Source organism: Perca flavescens, chromosome 7 (assembly GCF_004354835.1).
Source record: "Perca flavescens isolate YP-PL-M2 chromosome 7, PFLA_1.0, whole genome shotgun sequence".
Classification (NCBI taxonomy): Eukaryota; Metazoa; Chordata; class Actinopteri; order Perciformes; family Percidae; genus Perca; species Perca flavescens.
Window position 1 is genome coordinate 855,920 of NC_041337.1, and position 14,146 is coordinate 870,065.

The 14,146-nt window shown below is 40.8% G+C and overlaps 1 protein-coding gene across 4 annotated transcripts in view; it reads right to left on the minus strand.

The window, feature by feature from the left end:
• Positions 1 to 1,074: 1,074 nt before the first annotated feature.
• LOC114558184 (E3 ubiquitin-protein ligase TRIM63) overlaps positions 1,075 to 14,146 on the minus strand; it is a 20,732-nt gene continuing 7,660 nt past the window's right edge. Inside the window, exons 7-13 of one of the 4 annotated variants that reach the window (XM_028581970.1) lie at positions 11,818 to 11,895; positions 10,920 to 11,075; positions 10,062 to 10,084; positions 9,792 to 9,916; positions 7,714 to 8,228; positions 3,349 to 3,478; positions 1,799 to 1,881 (exon numbers count right to left, since the gene is read on the minus strand). In XM_028581970.1, coding sequence (XP_028437771.1) covers positions 3,392 to 3,478; positions 7,714 to 8,228; positions 9,792 to 9,916; positions 10,062 to 10,084; positions 10,920 to 11,075; positions 11,818 to 11,895 — 984 coding nt within the window. In that variant the 3' untranslated portion in view covers positions 1,799 to 1,881; positions 3,349 to 3,391. Of the gene's footprint in view, positions 1,882 to 2,372; positions 2,763 to 3,348; positions 3,479 to 7,713; positions 8,229 to 9,791; positions 9,917 to 10,061; positions 10,085 to 10,919; positions 11,076 to 11,817; positions 11,896 to 14,146 lie in introns of those variants that run through there. The other 3 variants (XM_028581971.1, XM_028581972.1, XM_028581973.1) reach the window with 3 other exon arrangements.

Here is a 14,146-nt window from a genome sequence, read left to right on the forward strand (position 1 = left end):
CCTCTGATAGAAATAAGTAGCTTTACCTAACAGTAGGCTCCAATTTAAACAGTACTACTACTACAAGTTCCGCTATAACTACTAAAACTTGCACTTTTATGTTCTCTACTAATGCAACTACCTGAACTTATACTAGTGCTACTTCCTTTATGAAAACAGGTAACACTTTCCCTATTACTGCAAATGCTACCAGCAGTGGTGGAAAAAGTTCTCAGATCCTTAAAGGTGCCCTGCCACATGTATTTCATTTCTTTGTGATAATGTCTGAAGGTCTACCATGGACTCTGTAACTTGGTTACCTTGTTTCAAGCCATTCTAGCGTGGTATAGAAAGGCTGCAAGAAGACTCAGCTCGATTTCTGCCAGTTCTCGTTACTATTCAACGAGCTAAGCTGCTTAACTCTGATTGGCTAACAGCTAGCCAATGAGAGCCTGTCTATCAGCATCCTTTACCCAGCGCAAGGCAAGCTCATGAATAGTAATGAGCTCAGGTAACGCCACGTCAGACTGACCAGCTTTTATAATTGGTCTGATTTCTCTGCTTATTTCTGTTCAGTGGCTAGAGCTGACAGAGGAGGTAGCAGTTCATGTTCACATTCACCACATAACACAAACACATATGGACCTGACAGATTTAAAAAAATACAAGAAAAAAGGTTTTGTGTGGCAAGGCACCTTTAAGTAAATGTAGAAATACTGCATTACCAAGCTGTGGATGAAATTAATTTTGTATTGGCGTCACGTAATTCCGTGTGGGATGGGCCACTTAGTGGCGTGACATGGAAATAAAATATATCATATACCAGTAAAAGGCCTGAATTCAAAATGATAAATAAATGTATCCATCCATGTATTATTAGCAAAATGTAATAAACATGCACAACAGCTCCTTTCAAAGTGTTATGTTTTTTTTAGTTATATCTATATCTATATATATATCTATATCTATATATATATATATATATATATATATATATATATATATATATATATATACTGTATATATTATTATATTATAATAATAATGTATATTATTCTGTTTTTATGACTAACAAATAGATTTTAATGTTGTAGCTTATCAATGTGGAGCTAATTGTACATACGTTATATACTACTGGGTAGATTTGTAGTACTGCATCATATAAACATATGTTTTTATATGATTTTTTTGTTTTTTTAACCAAAGCTGTCAGATAAATGTAGTAGAGTAAAAAGTACAATATTTCCATCAGAGATGTAGTGGAGTAGAATTATAAAGTAGCATTACATTGTACTTAAGTACACTGACTGTTGTACCACAACTACAGCTAGTACAATGGTATAATACTAATACTGTTTCAAATACTATTTCCTCGACACTGCTACTTAAAGTCACAAACTTGAACGTTGTGAGGAGCAACGGCTTCTTATCAATGCCCTTTCAAAATAAGAGCCCAACAGAGTAGAGATCCAGAGCAGATCTCTCTATCTTGTCCTAATTTCTTTTAAAGTGGATGAATATTCAGAACACAACAGAGACTGTTGATAACCCTGCTGCAACTCTGAAGTTTTATCCAAGTGCACATATGTTTTCAGTCTCAGGGCAGTGCTGGGCTAACAAATCTGACTCTGGAGTGCATCTTTTTTTGCTTTCTTTCAACAGCAAAAACATCTTCTCTAAAAACTCCTCTATGTCCTCTCCTTCATTTTTTTTGCATTCTCTCCTCAGTGAAACGTGTTCTCTTCTCTCTTTCCTCTACTTCTTGTGGACAGAATTCAGCCAGGAGAAGCAGAAACTGGGCCGGCGAGGAACCTTGCCGAGGGTGAAAGACGAGGACGAGGACGAGGACGAGGAGGAGAGAGAAGGACCAGTCCGAGCAGGACTCCTTGTCTCAGTCTCCAGCTGGAGCAAAGAGGGGAAGCACATGGACTCAGTATAAGAAAAAGTCCTGCATTGAAATGTTACTTGGGTAAAGGTATATGATTATTATCAGGAAAGTGTGCTTTATCAAAAAGTTAAAGCACTCCTTGCAGACCATGTGAGTGGAGATGCAGACAAAAGAAACACAACTTATCACGCAAGCATGTAGCAAAGGGGCATAAACAGAGTTGTTAGAGCATAAAAAAAAGTTGTTAATACTAGATTAAGGTCAGGTAGTTAATATGCCATTATAAGTTTTAGTTGGTTAGTTCAACTTGATTTAAAATGAAAGTCTTAAAGGTCCAGTGTGTAACGTGTCTAGTTGTTCATTTTCAAAAGCCTTTTTCATGAATATTTACCTCCACCATCAATTCCAAGTATTCCTATTTGCTTGAAATTTCACATTTGCGTTTGCATGAACTGGGGTAGACGCTCCATATTCATGCTCCATCTTGAAATATGTTAGCCGGTAAGGGACATACAGGACATACTGCTCCACCTTTCGCATTTTTGCTGTCACATGATGAACTCGCAGGTGCTCCTCTCTCGAAAACACCACTCTTCGGGACCTTGTAGATCTTCCAGCTGTCACCCCAGACAGCTGTAGACGTTGCACGTCTTTGTCGTGGGATGGCTCCGGTTCTCTCCGCGGCGGCTCGGCTGGTTTGGGGGCCCTCTGTTCCTTCCTCTTCGGTCGCTTGCCCTACTCCTACCGCATGCGATCCACCTCTGCCTCTCTGTCCTCTCCCTCCTCTCCCTCCTTTCTCTCCTCTCTCTCCTCTCCCTCCTCTCCCTCCTCTCCCTCGTCCGCGTCCTCTGCCTATCTCTACTGTCGTCGAATCCTCGGATGATGATCTCTGACTCTGTATGCAGAGAGGAAAAAATGTCCCTAAATCTGGACTTCCTCCTATATGTTCAACATAGCAAAACATAGTGCATTGAAAGCGCCGGAGGCAAAAGCTGGATGAAGACGTGGATGACGTCTTGGCTTTTTGAAGCGTGAAGGCTACCGTAGCTGTAATACCTACTCTGAACTGTGTGGCGCGAGAGAGAGTTGATTGCGATATATGATCTCAACGCTAGATGGGAGAAATTCCTACACATTGGACCTTTAAAACCTTTACTGACTTCTTGACTGATTTACTGTAATTACAAAGTAGTACCACAAGGAGCCAGCAGAGGCTAGAGTCAACCACAGATGGCTGAAGGTATGGAGCCATTATGAGAACAAGACACCCAAACTCAGTCTCAAAGAGTTTACTTTTAGTCATAATGCAAACTTTGTCATCATTAAGTCATGAAGGACATACCAGCCATTAATCTGCATTTGGTTCATGCCGGCATTTAAAAAAAAAAAGAAACATTTAAATCTGCAGCTTCGCTGTCCATTTCTTTAGTTTTTTTGTTTTTTTTCTCCAAATAAAAGCCTGGTGGAGCCAGCAGGTGTACCTGAGCTGTGCAGCAGTGAGGGTGGATGTGTCTCCTGCTGGGGTTATGTGCAAATGAAGCAGCCGATGTAAGCCCAAACCCTCTGCAGGATGACCAGGAAGGCCAACAGGTAGAAGAGCAGAGTGACAGCCTGGAGAGAGATGGATGGATGAACAGAGAGAGAGAGAGAGAGAGAGGTGGATGGAGGAGATGGCAAATGATGAGATACAGACAGGAGGGACGAGACAAGTGGTCAAAATGAAGAGAATATTGGGATGAAGGAGAAAGATGGCGAGATGATGCTGCAATAAAAAGACAGTCATGTGGAGAAGGACGGAGGAAGAGAAGAGGACTGATTACTGTAACCAAGTGGTGGAATGTAACATTTACTCATGTACAGTACCTAATAGGGCTACAGTTGGTTGTATTTTAGCAGAATACTGAAAGCAGCAGAACTGAGTACACTTTAATATCTATATTTATCGCAAGTAATATCGTTAGCGTGATATTGAACATTATCTCATATTGTGCAGCCCTAGTACCTAAGTAGGCCTACAACTATGAGGTACTTGCACTTTTGAGTACTTTCTTCTCATGCCACTTTATCATTTTTTTTTTTTTTTTGTACTTTTTACTTCACTAGATTTATCTGACAACTTTAGTTACTTTTCTAATTAAGACTTTTGCACGCAAAACATGAAAATGTTCAACTACAGCTGAAGCTATGAGTCGATTTTTATCAGTCACAGGGGGGCATTTTACAGAACCAGTACTACTTTACAGTACATTTTGTTCATTATACTGCTATTGAATGCTGAACTTGTACTTGTATTGGGGTATTCTACTCCTTTTGTGACCACAATTTATTTTTTATATTTTTTTTTTCCGGATGTCATGTCTGGGGGTCCTTTGTATGATGAAACTGTTAAAAAGGACAATTCCGGCGCAAAATGACCCCAGGGGTTAATAACACATGTACCGAGTGGACCGTTCTCTGGGATCTGTTTTCATGCTAATCTAATGTGTTTCTAGCTTTAAACAAGCTACCGCAAAAATGGTGGTTAGCTGCTAACGCTAGCTTTTCGGGGCACTTGGTAAGTCACTATTTTATACCACTAACAAGGCTGAAAATATCACCACACTTCCACGGTAGCATAATGAGGGTCCCTACACGTAAACACAAGCATTGAGAACTTTGTAAGTGTACAGACAGTTTATTACAAAAGTTTATAAAGACAGTAGCGTTCACTATACAGGCAGGTGCCATCATAGAAAACAGTCATGACCAGTCGAACCATGAACGCCGTGCAGCCAGTAACCAGTAACATAGCTCAAACACAGCGTTCGTCATTCGACTGCTCATGACTGCTTTCTAAGATGGCGCCCGAATGTAAACATGGACACTACTGTCTTTATAAACTATCATTTTAATAAACTGTCTGTACACTTACAAAGTTCTCAATGCTTGTGTTTACATGTAGGGACCCCCATTATGCTACCGTGGAAGTGTGGTGATATTTTGAGCCTTGTTAGTGGTGTAGAAATATAATTTTACTATGTGCCCCGAAAGCTAGCGTTAGCAGCTAACCAGTGGTTTGCGGTAGCTTGTTTCAAGCTAGAGACACATTGGATTAGCATGAAAACAGATCCCAGAGAACGGTCGACTCGGCACACATGTTATTAACCCCTAGGGTCATTATGCACCGGAATTGTCCTTCAACTGATGCTCTTAATTGAAATGAGATTAACTTTTATTTTAGGGGTGAAATATATTTTAAATAGTTTCCCCTTTTATCCTTCCTTCCTCCTTCCTGTCTCGCCTTCCGTTTCTTCAACAACACAGAGACCAAAGTGGGGGTGCAGTTTCAGCCAGGTTGCAAATGTGACTCTGCAAAACCACCCCAAAACAAGAGAGTAAGAAGAGAAGAAAGAAAGAGGAAGACAATGTGGAGGTGTAGCCAGATCAGCAGGTGGGTGTATAGTGCAATAGCCCGCTCGATGATGATGATGAGGATGATGATGATGACGATGAAGGTAAAACCAGCAGACACTGACCTGGAGAGAAACAGAGGAGGTTATTTTCTCTTCAGTTTCAGCAACACTAAAGTCTTCAGGCTGCTCGCTGTTCTCTCCATCATCCTCTTTCTCTTCTGCCAACCCTGAACTACCAGCCTCAAACCCTGTGTCCCCGGCTCCCCGCCTCCAGCTGATTTTACTCTCCACACCAGGCTCTCCTGTGTCCAGGCTGACATTTTTCTGCTCAGAGTCGTCCTCCCTCATATGGACAGAATCCATTGTTTCTTTCCTTTCATCACACCGTGTGTTTCCTTCTTCCAGCCCTTCATTCATCGTCTCGACCTCTGAAGCACATTTCAGATCTAAATGATCTTCATCATGTTGCTCTGTCTCGTCTGCTTCCTCTGCTCCTCCATCACTCAGCTCCAACTCGCCTTTACCCATCTCGGAGCTACCTCTCCCAACCCCAGAACCCTCACAAGTCTCCGCCGGCACCACAGATGACGGACTATCATAATCATCAGACACACCGTCTCCGAGATCAAAACTACTGTCTGCTGGGCTGAAGCTTTTGTCCACAGCCGCGGGTAGGCACACCCAGCCCTGCATGTCCTCCTCCTCCTCCTCAGGTTCTCGAATACCAGCGTCTCCGGCTGCCTGCCTAGTCAGCTGCAGATGTGGAGCAGGTGTTAAAGCACTGCCCAGCTCAACAGGTGCCGTCTGTGGGGGAGACTGAAGAAGAGAGAGCCGTCGGTTTTCCGACTCACGCTCAGTGGAAAGCAGGAGTGGTTGTGGTCCAGGCGAAGGTTGGTCGGGGGTAGACGTGCTCTGAGCCTGCAGTGTTTCCGCCTCAGCCTGGATGCCGGCCTCTTGGCGTGCTTCCCCAGCTGGCGTTGTTGAACATGTGGTCTGCTCTGCATCCAGAACCTTTGGTGGGATATCTGCAGGGACGGGGCTAATTCTGCGCCAGCTGCTGCGTCGATACCAGCTGGGGGAAAACCTAACAGCCATTTCCTCCTTCATCATTTCTTTTTCTTCTTCTTCTTCTTCATCCTGAGTGTCATGTTTGTCCTCAGTGGGACTCTGTGCCGTCCAATCATCTGCATCGCTTATTACCTCACACTGATATGTGAAGGAAGACAGTTAAAAAGCCAAGTATTTGTTTCTCGATAGGGGTAACAAAATACACGAGATATAATGCCAAACATATCAGATATATACAGAAATACGATGTCCTGCAGCGTTTCCGCCATCTTGAATGATTTTCTTCGACTCGAGCAACCAACGTACATACGTCCTGCTGCCCTCACGCTGCCTTCACTCCGATTGGCAGTCGCCTTGTTGCATCGCTCAGCATTTGCATAAAATAGACTTCTGGTCTATTTTGGCCCTGCCTTGCTCATTGCTTGTCGCTGGCAAATGGCCCCTCCCGTTGAAAATGAAATTTGTCGCCATCTCTTGTAGCTAATGTGACTGAGGGGTTAGGCCGCTTTTGGTTTAGGTTCCTTTTAAATCAACTCTCAGAGAAAACATTTGTAGATGTACAATCATATCTCCAATAAATGTTCAAACTGAACTGACTATCAGCTGTGGTTCACAGTTACGTTACTTCGTTTATATGTCTCAAAAGACTGCGAAACCCACAGAATTTGTAGTTGGCTGCTGAACCGTTAACTTTATAAACAGTGTTGCGTTTGTACTGAACTGACAACTCAGTCTCACGGCAGTTTGTGAAATGGTCACGTTATTTAATCTATTGATTCGTGTACATGGACACGTTTATCTCTATACGTTTTTTTCATGGTGGTCAGCACGTTTTTTAAACTAATGTTTTTCAATGGGAAGTATCTGTTGTGATCACAGCACGACTACGGTAGCGAGTAGTATGAAATGCCAAAAACCCGCACAAGGAGGTTGGTTGGGGGGGTGGATGGGTCAAACAACACAGGACTTTCACCCCAGAGACCGCGGATCGTGTCCCGCCGTGTGATTTGTCCTCTCCCCGTTCTTCTTTTCCTAAACCCAACCTCCGTAGAGATGCTTCCCATTACGTGCTGACCACCATGAAAAAATCCTCGACATAAACGTGTCCGTGTACACGAATCAATAGATATAACGTGACCATTTCACGAACTGCCGTGAGACCGGGTTGGAACTGAACGTTAAAGGTTGAACAGGCAACAATCTGAATTCACTACAAAAGTGAGCATTTGAATGAATATTTATATCAAATATCTCAGCTCAATCGTGGAATCGCTCTCTCTTTTTCTCGTCTTTTTAAAAAAAAAAACTCATAAAGTGAAATTTTCATGCCATGGGACCTTTAAATAAAAGCTGTATTAGAGTTTCTTTAGACAGCTGATACGGTACCTGTACTGTGCTCATTCCCTCCGGCTCTTCACAGACGTTTCCCTCTTTAACAGGATCAGCATGTCCCTCCGCCTCCTTCTTCTTCATCAGCAGGGGCGCAGCACAAAATTCTGGGCCCTGTAGAAAGGCATTCTCTATGGGCCCCTCCCTGTATCCAGAGCTATTCATTCCAGCATCTTTTTGGGCCCTCCTCACATGAGGGCCCTGGGTACTCAGTCCCATTTCCACCCCCAGTCCGACACCCCTGTTCAACAGACCAGATCCTCCATCAGCTACGTCCGGGTCTTCAGTCTCTGGCTGCAGAAGCGCCTCTAGAGGATCCACGGTGTAAGTCACCGGGCCTGCAGCCGGTTCCTCTGGTGGGGTTATCAGCTCTGGAACTGCTTCTACACCAGGTTCCAGGTTCTGGGCCAAGGTTTCCTGATGCTGTTCTGGTTCCACGTTCTGGACAGAGGGCTCTTTGGGTTCCTCTGGCTCCAGTTCCACCTCTGCTTCTTCAGGAACCTCTTCCACAACTGCAGGGAGACAGCAACACCTGTTGAGACTCAAAGTGGCTTCTTTCTTCATTCTGCTTCATGGGACATTTCAAAGTTAAAGTACTGTCCTGAAGTACAAATTCAAAGTACTTGTTCTTTTCTTGACTATTCCCATGCCATGTATCGTTATCACTGTACTCCATCTCAGAGGTATATGTTGTCCGTTTTACTCCAATTGTCTGACACCTTTAGTTACTTTTCATGTGTGGAGAAAATCCCCATACTTCTTAGGCCTCCTGCACACTGGCTGCATGGCGTGGCGTTTCTGTGGCGTTTCTGTGGCGTGTCAGCTGCGCAGCGACTGCGTGGCGTTTCTGTTGCGTGGCGGCTGCGTGGCGTTTCTGTTGCGTGGCGGCTGCGTGGCATTTCTGTTGCGTGGCGGCTGCGTGGCGTTTCTGTAGCGTTTCTGTTGCGTGGCGGCTGCGTGGCGTTTTCTACGTCTTTCCACACCAGAAAGGTGTCTGACGCGGCGCTACTGCTAGCCTTGTCTGGACACATAGATGTTTCCCATAAACATAAACATAAATATATACTGATCTGATTACAGCAGAGACAACGTCGGCAGGATTGACGGCAAAATAGGCTACAGAATATTTCCTTCTGTATTGACAGGTGCAATATTGCAGATTTAATCACATTTATATCTGCATTTATGTCAAAACCTAGAGACTTTCAAACTAAACAAACACAATTTATTAAATGACATATAAACATCTTTTCCTATTCTATTTTGTTTGGAAACGCTTCAAACACGCTGGTGTGTAGCGTGAAGAATAGCCGTTGGTTCTATTTCTAGCACGCACGTGTTTTCGTCGTTCGACTGGTTGAGACCCAAGATGGCGCCTGCCTGTATACATGAACGCTACTGTCTTTATAATCTATCTTTGTAATAAACTGTCTGTACACTTACAAAGTTCTTAATGCTTGGGTTTACATGTAGGGACCCTCATTATGCTGCCGTGGAAGTGTGGTGATATTTTGAGCCTTGTTAGTGGTGGAGAAATAGAGATTTCTTTTTACTTTACCCTCTGCCCCGACGACTAGCGTTAGAAGCTAATTAGCGGTTTATGATGAAACTGGTCACATTGGATTAGCATGAAAACAGATCCCAGAGAACGGCCTACTCGGACCACAACAGGACTGTTTTCTGACACCATGAAAACTTTTTTAGTTATGTGGTTCTCACAGGACAGTAAATCAGTAAGACAGTACGTTTTGTGCATTCAAGCAAGACCAATGTTACTCATTTTTCACTGCAGCTACTAACTATTTTTTGGATGAGACTGGTATACCTTGAATTAAAAAACCCAGATTCCCACACTTCAGTTACACAGTGCAGACTTTACAAGCACAGTGAGCATTTCGTTTGTTTATTCTATTTTTCATCCTGAGATTTTTGCAGTCAGATATTTATAATGCTGGAGACACAGAAAACATTTTCACAAAGTGGATATACTGTACATTTCTGTTGGTGCAAAAATGAAATGGTGTCTTGTAAAGATATAGTTTCAAAGTGGTTTCCCAGGCTGTCTCTCTTCTTACCTTTGAGGAAGTCAATGCTCTTCAGAGCTTTCTCCTGTCTACTGAAGTCAAATCTGTAGTGGCTGAAACTCTCACAGCCTGGTTTCAGAGTCTCAGCTGGACAGGAGCCACTGGCTGTTATCACTCTGGTGGGGGGTGAGTGGGGGGTGGGGGGGGGAGGATGAAAAAGGAGACAGGAAAGAATGACGGAGGTTGGTCCAAATCTAAAAAATATAGATGTTCTGAAAAGAAAATGCCTCATAGGCAACAAGCAACACATTTCATACTCACTTTGTGATCAGCTCCTTTGAATTCTGAAGGAGGACAAAAGAGAATTCAGAGACTCAGTCTTATGCCATGTTGATGCTGAACAATTCTCCAACTTGCTACTACATCCAAAGGCATCTTTACAGTACTCAACATTTCAACTTAACTACAGACTAATAGTAGTAGTAGTTATTTACTGCGTCTAGCCCACGTGGACCAAACAATTTCTTAGAAAAGAACTTCTTACATACAACATTACATTGAAAACAAAGAACTTCCTCTCTCAAACTCAATGAATAAAATGTGTTCCCTTCCTAAAACACAACTCAATTTAAAAAAAAAAAAAAAAAAAAAAAATTATCCAACCAGAAGAACCGGATCAAAAAAGAAGAGCATTTAATTAAAAAGTGTATCATAATCTTAAAACACAAAGTAATGCAGTTCAGGATTCTACATCCACTCTCTCAGCATCTTTGAAAACATTTTGCAGGATTTTAAATCTCACACACACACAGACACACACACTCACATACACACACACACACACGTTTGTAGCACCATCTTCGTGGGGACCTGTCATTGACATAATGCATTCCCTAACCCCTTCCCCTAAACCATCACAACTAAATACCTAACCTTAACCCTTACCCTCACCTTAACCATAACCTAATTCTACCCCTAATCCTACAACCAAGTCTTAACCCTCAAACAGCTCTTTAAACTTGGGGGGGTCCAGCATTTTGGCCCCATAAAGCTGACCCCACAAGTATACTAGACTCCAGGTTTTTGGACCCCACGAATATAGTTAAACAACACACACACACACACACACACACACACACACACACACACACACACACACACACACACACACACACACACCTGAACAAAAGCAACCATGTCTGGCTCCTCCATGCTGCTCACTGCTCGCTCCACCAGTTTGCTGTTGGCCTCCACGCTGTCTCCAAAGCAACACATCAGCGCCTGGGCGTGGCCTGTCTTCTCTTCCTGCTCGGTGCTGATTCGCTGCGTCATCATCTTCAATGTGATGATGATGAAGACAGTAATCAACCACTACAACTACGAGTACTGTTACTGCTGTAGGCCTACATAAAACTTGTACTACACAATGTACTGTATTTTCATATATTTACAATTTATCAGCATGTAAAACAAATAGTCCAATTATTATATTTGGTAATATACTCATAGCATCATAGCATATAATATGTTTTTACAGAAGTAACTATAAGTGTCAGATAACTATTGGAGTAAATAACTTGTGCAGTAAAAGTATAAAGTAGCAGAAAATGGAAATACTCAAGTAAAGTACAAGTATGTCAAACTTGTACTGAAGTACACACCGTAAAGCTTTGATGTAAATTCACAGCTACAATCTCACAGTATCGTACTGTTATCATACTGTAAATGGCAATGCATTCTGGGAGAAAATAATAATATTACAGCCACTTTCTGTGAATGTTACAGATTACAGGTATTTACTGTTAACACCAATGCATCTTGGGAAGATAAAGAAAAAGGCGGGAATTACACTGCAACCAGTATATTACTGTAAATCCAAATAATACATAAAAAATTTAAATATTTTATTTAAATAAAATACCTTCAAATTTAAAAACAGGATGCGTACTGTAACTAAACAGTAGTTTACAGGCGAAACTGCTGCCAGGATATTACTGTAAAGTTGTAGTGAGTAGATGTACTTAGTTACATTCCACCATTGATTCTCATGAATGTGTTCATATAGTATATAGTATACCTTCTGTCTCTCCTCCAGGATGGAGAACACACGGCCAAACGTCTCACACACACTTTGTTTCTGAGTCTTACAGTTCTCCTGCAGAGAGAGAGCGCACACAACAACACAACGCGTGCTTTAATGATGACTGTTTTCACACTATATATGGACTACATACGTGACAGTAAAATAAGTTAACCCTCCTTTTGTCCTCGGCTCAAATATGACCCATTTTCAAAAAGTTTCTATATCAGAAATTTGGGTTTTTCTTTCAAACAAATTGTCCAAAAAACGTAACATGGATGCAACGCTCTTCACAAGTTAAATACATGATCACTTCACTGCTTTCATTGACTTTGGTTGTTTTAGTAAATTTTATAGTATTTGAAGAAAAAACAATTGATAAAAGAACACTGAAAAAAGTTACACAAATGTTAAAAAAGTGACAAATGTAAAAAACACAAATTTTGGAAAAAAAAACAGCTTCAAAAGGCTCCAAAAAAGTCAAAACATTTGTTTTGTGACACAAATGTTAAAGAAAAACTGACAAATGTCAAAAATGTGACAAAAAAGGCACAAAAATGTCAAAAAAAAGACATAAATGTCAGAAAAAAGTGACACAACAGTCAAAAAAAGTTGCAAAAATGTTGACAAAAGTGACAAATGTAAAAGAAAATAGCTTTAAAAATTTTGGAAAAAAAACCCACAAAAACTTCAAAAGGCTCCAAAAAAGTTGACAAACGTTGAAAAAAGTGACAAAAACATTGGTGGGAAAGCCACAAAAGTATAGAAAAAGATGACCAAAATGTTGATAAAAGGTTTTTCATTTAAACATTTTGACTCAGAAAAACACTTTTCACACTATATATGGACTTCATACTGTGTGTATGTGAAAGTAGAATAAGTTAACATATGTTTTCACACTATATATGGACTACATACTCTGTATGTGACAGTAGAATAAGTTAACATATGGAATGATAGGAAAAAACTAAGTTATTACATACAGGCAGACTGTATGCAGCCTTTGCTTCTTTCATCATTTGTGTTTAAAACTAAATGTTAAAAACAGATTCACCTTCTAGTTTCAGATATCATTATGTTAACAATTCACATTTCCATAATTACCAAACTAGACAGGCTGAGAATTTGTATAAAACATCCCATGGTCTGTTTTTTTATCACATTTCGGGGAGTTATCTTGTGGAATGAAAATGTACTATTAATAGATTGGGTAACACTTTACTTGAAGGTATTGACATAATTGTGACGTGACACTGTCATAAATATGACATAACGCTGTCATGAACATGTTATAAACGTTTCGTTTAGTGTCATTTGGTTTTTGCCATGACAAGTTGACATTGTTTGGGTTGTCTTGATTATGACAACTTGACATTAATCAAAGTGACATTACCAGAAGTCTTGGTCATGACAACTTGACATAATGTCATCCTGGTTAATGTGAAGTTGCCTTAATAAGGATACTCCAAAGACATTTAATGTCAAGTTGTCATGACCAAGACAACTTCTGGTAATGTCACTTTGATTAATGTCAAGTTGTCATAACCAAGACAACCCAAACAATGTCAACAAACCGAATGACACTTGATGACAGAAGTCATAAATGTTTATGACTTGTTTATAAAGTTTATGACACGTTCATGACAGCGTCATGTCATAGTTATGACAGTGTCATGTCACGATTATGTCGATACCTTCAAGTAAAGTGTTACCATAGATTATTATGTCATTTTTTTTAGACAGAAATGCCCTGCGGTCTACAACATTTGATTTGGAAAAAAATCACTTTTAGAAACTGCTGTTTAAAATAAAATGTAATTTAAATATACAAAATGACTTCTGTTTCTCCGCATGTATTTCTTTCTCTTTTTTATTCTTAAATATAATTCTTCACTTATTTTATGTAAAACATAAGGAATACGTGAGGAATGTATGGCATTATTCTATATTCTTTCTGTTTCTTAAAAAAAATTTTTACCCTGACTCAGCCCAAAGTGTTTACAAGAAGACATAAATCTTTAAAAATCTGTTCACAAATATGGATTTTTTTTTTATAAACAAACAGGAGGAAACAGTGTATTTGTTGGGGACTATTTTCAGCGGTGGATTAATCCACATTTGGTGCTGTAGTGTGTATTTGTGGCAGCAGGACAGTGTGTGTGGGATTGAGTCAGAATAATACAATGTGTGTGTGTGTGTGTTTGTGTTCATGGTGATGCAGGAACAGTGCAACAGTATGGCTCATTGATGGGTTTCTATGGCACAGAGGAAGAAGATATGTCACCATTGGTTTGGATGTAAATACCTGGATTTGAAACCTAACACA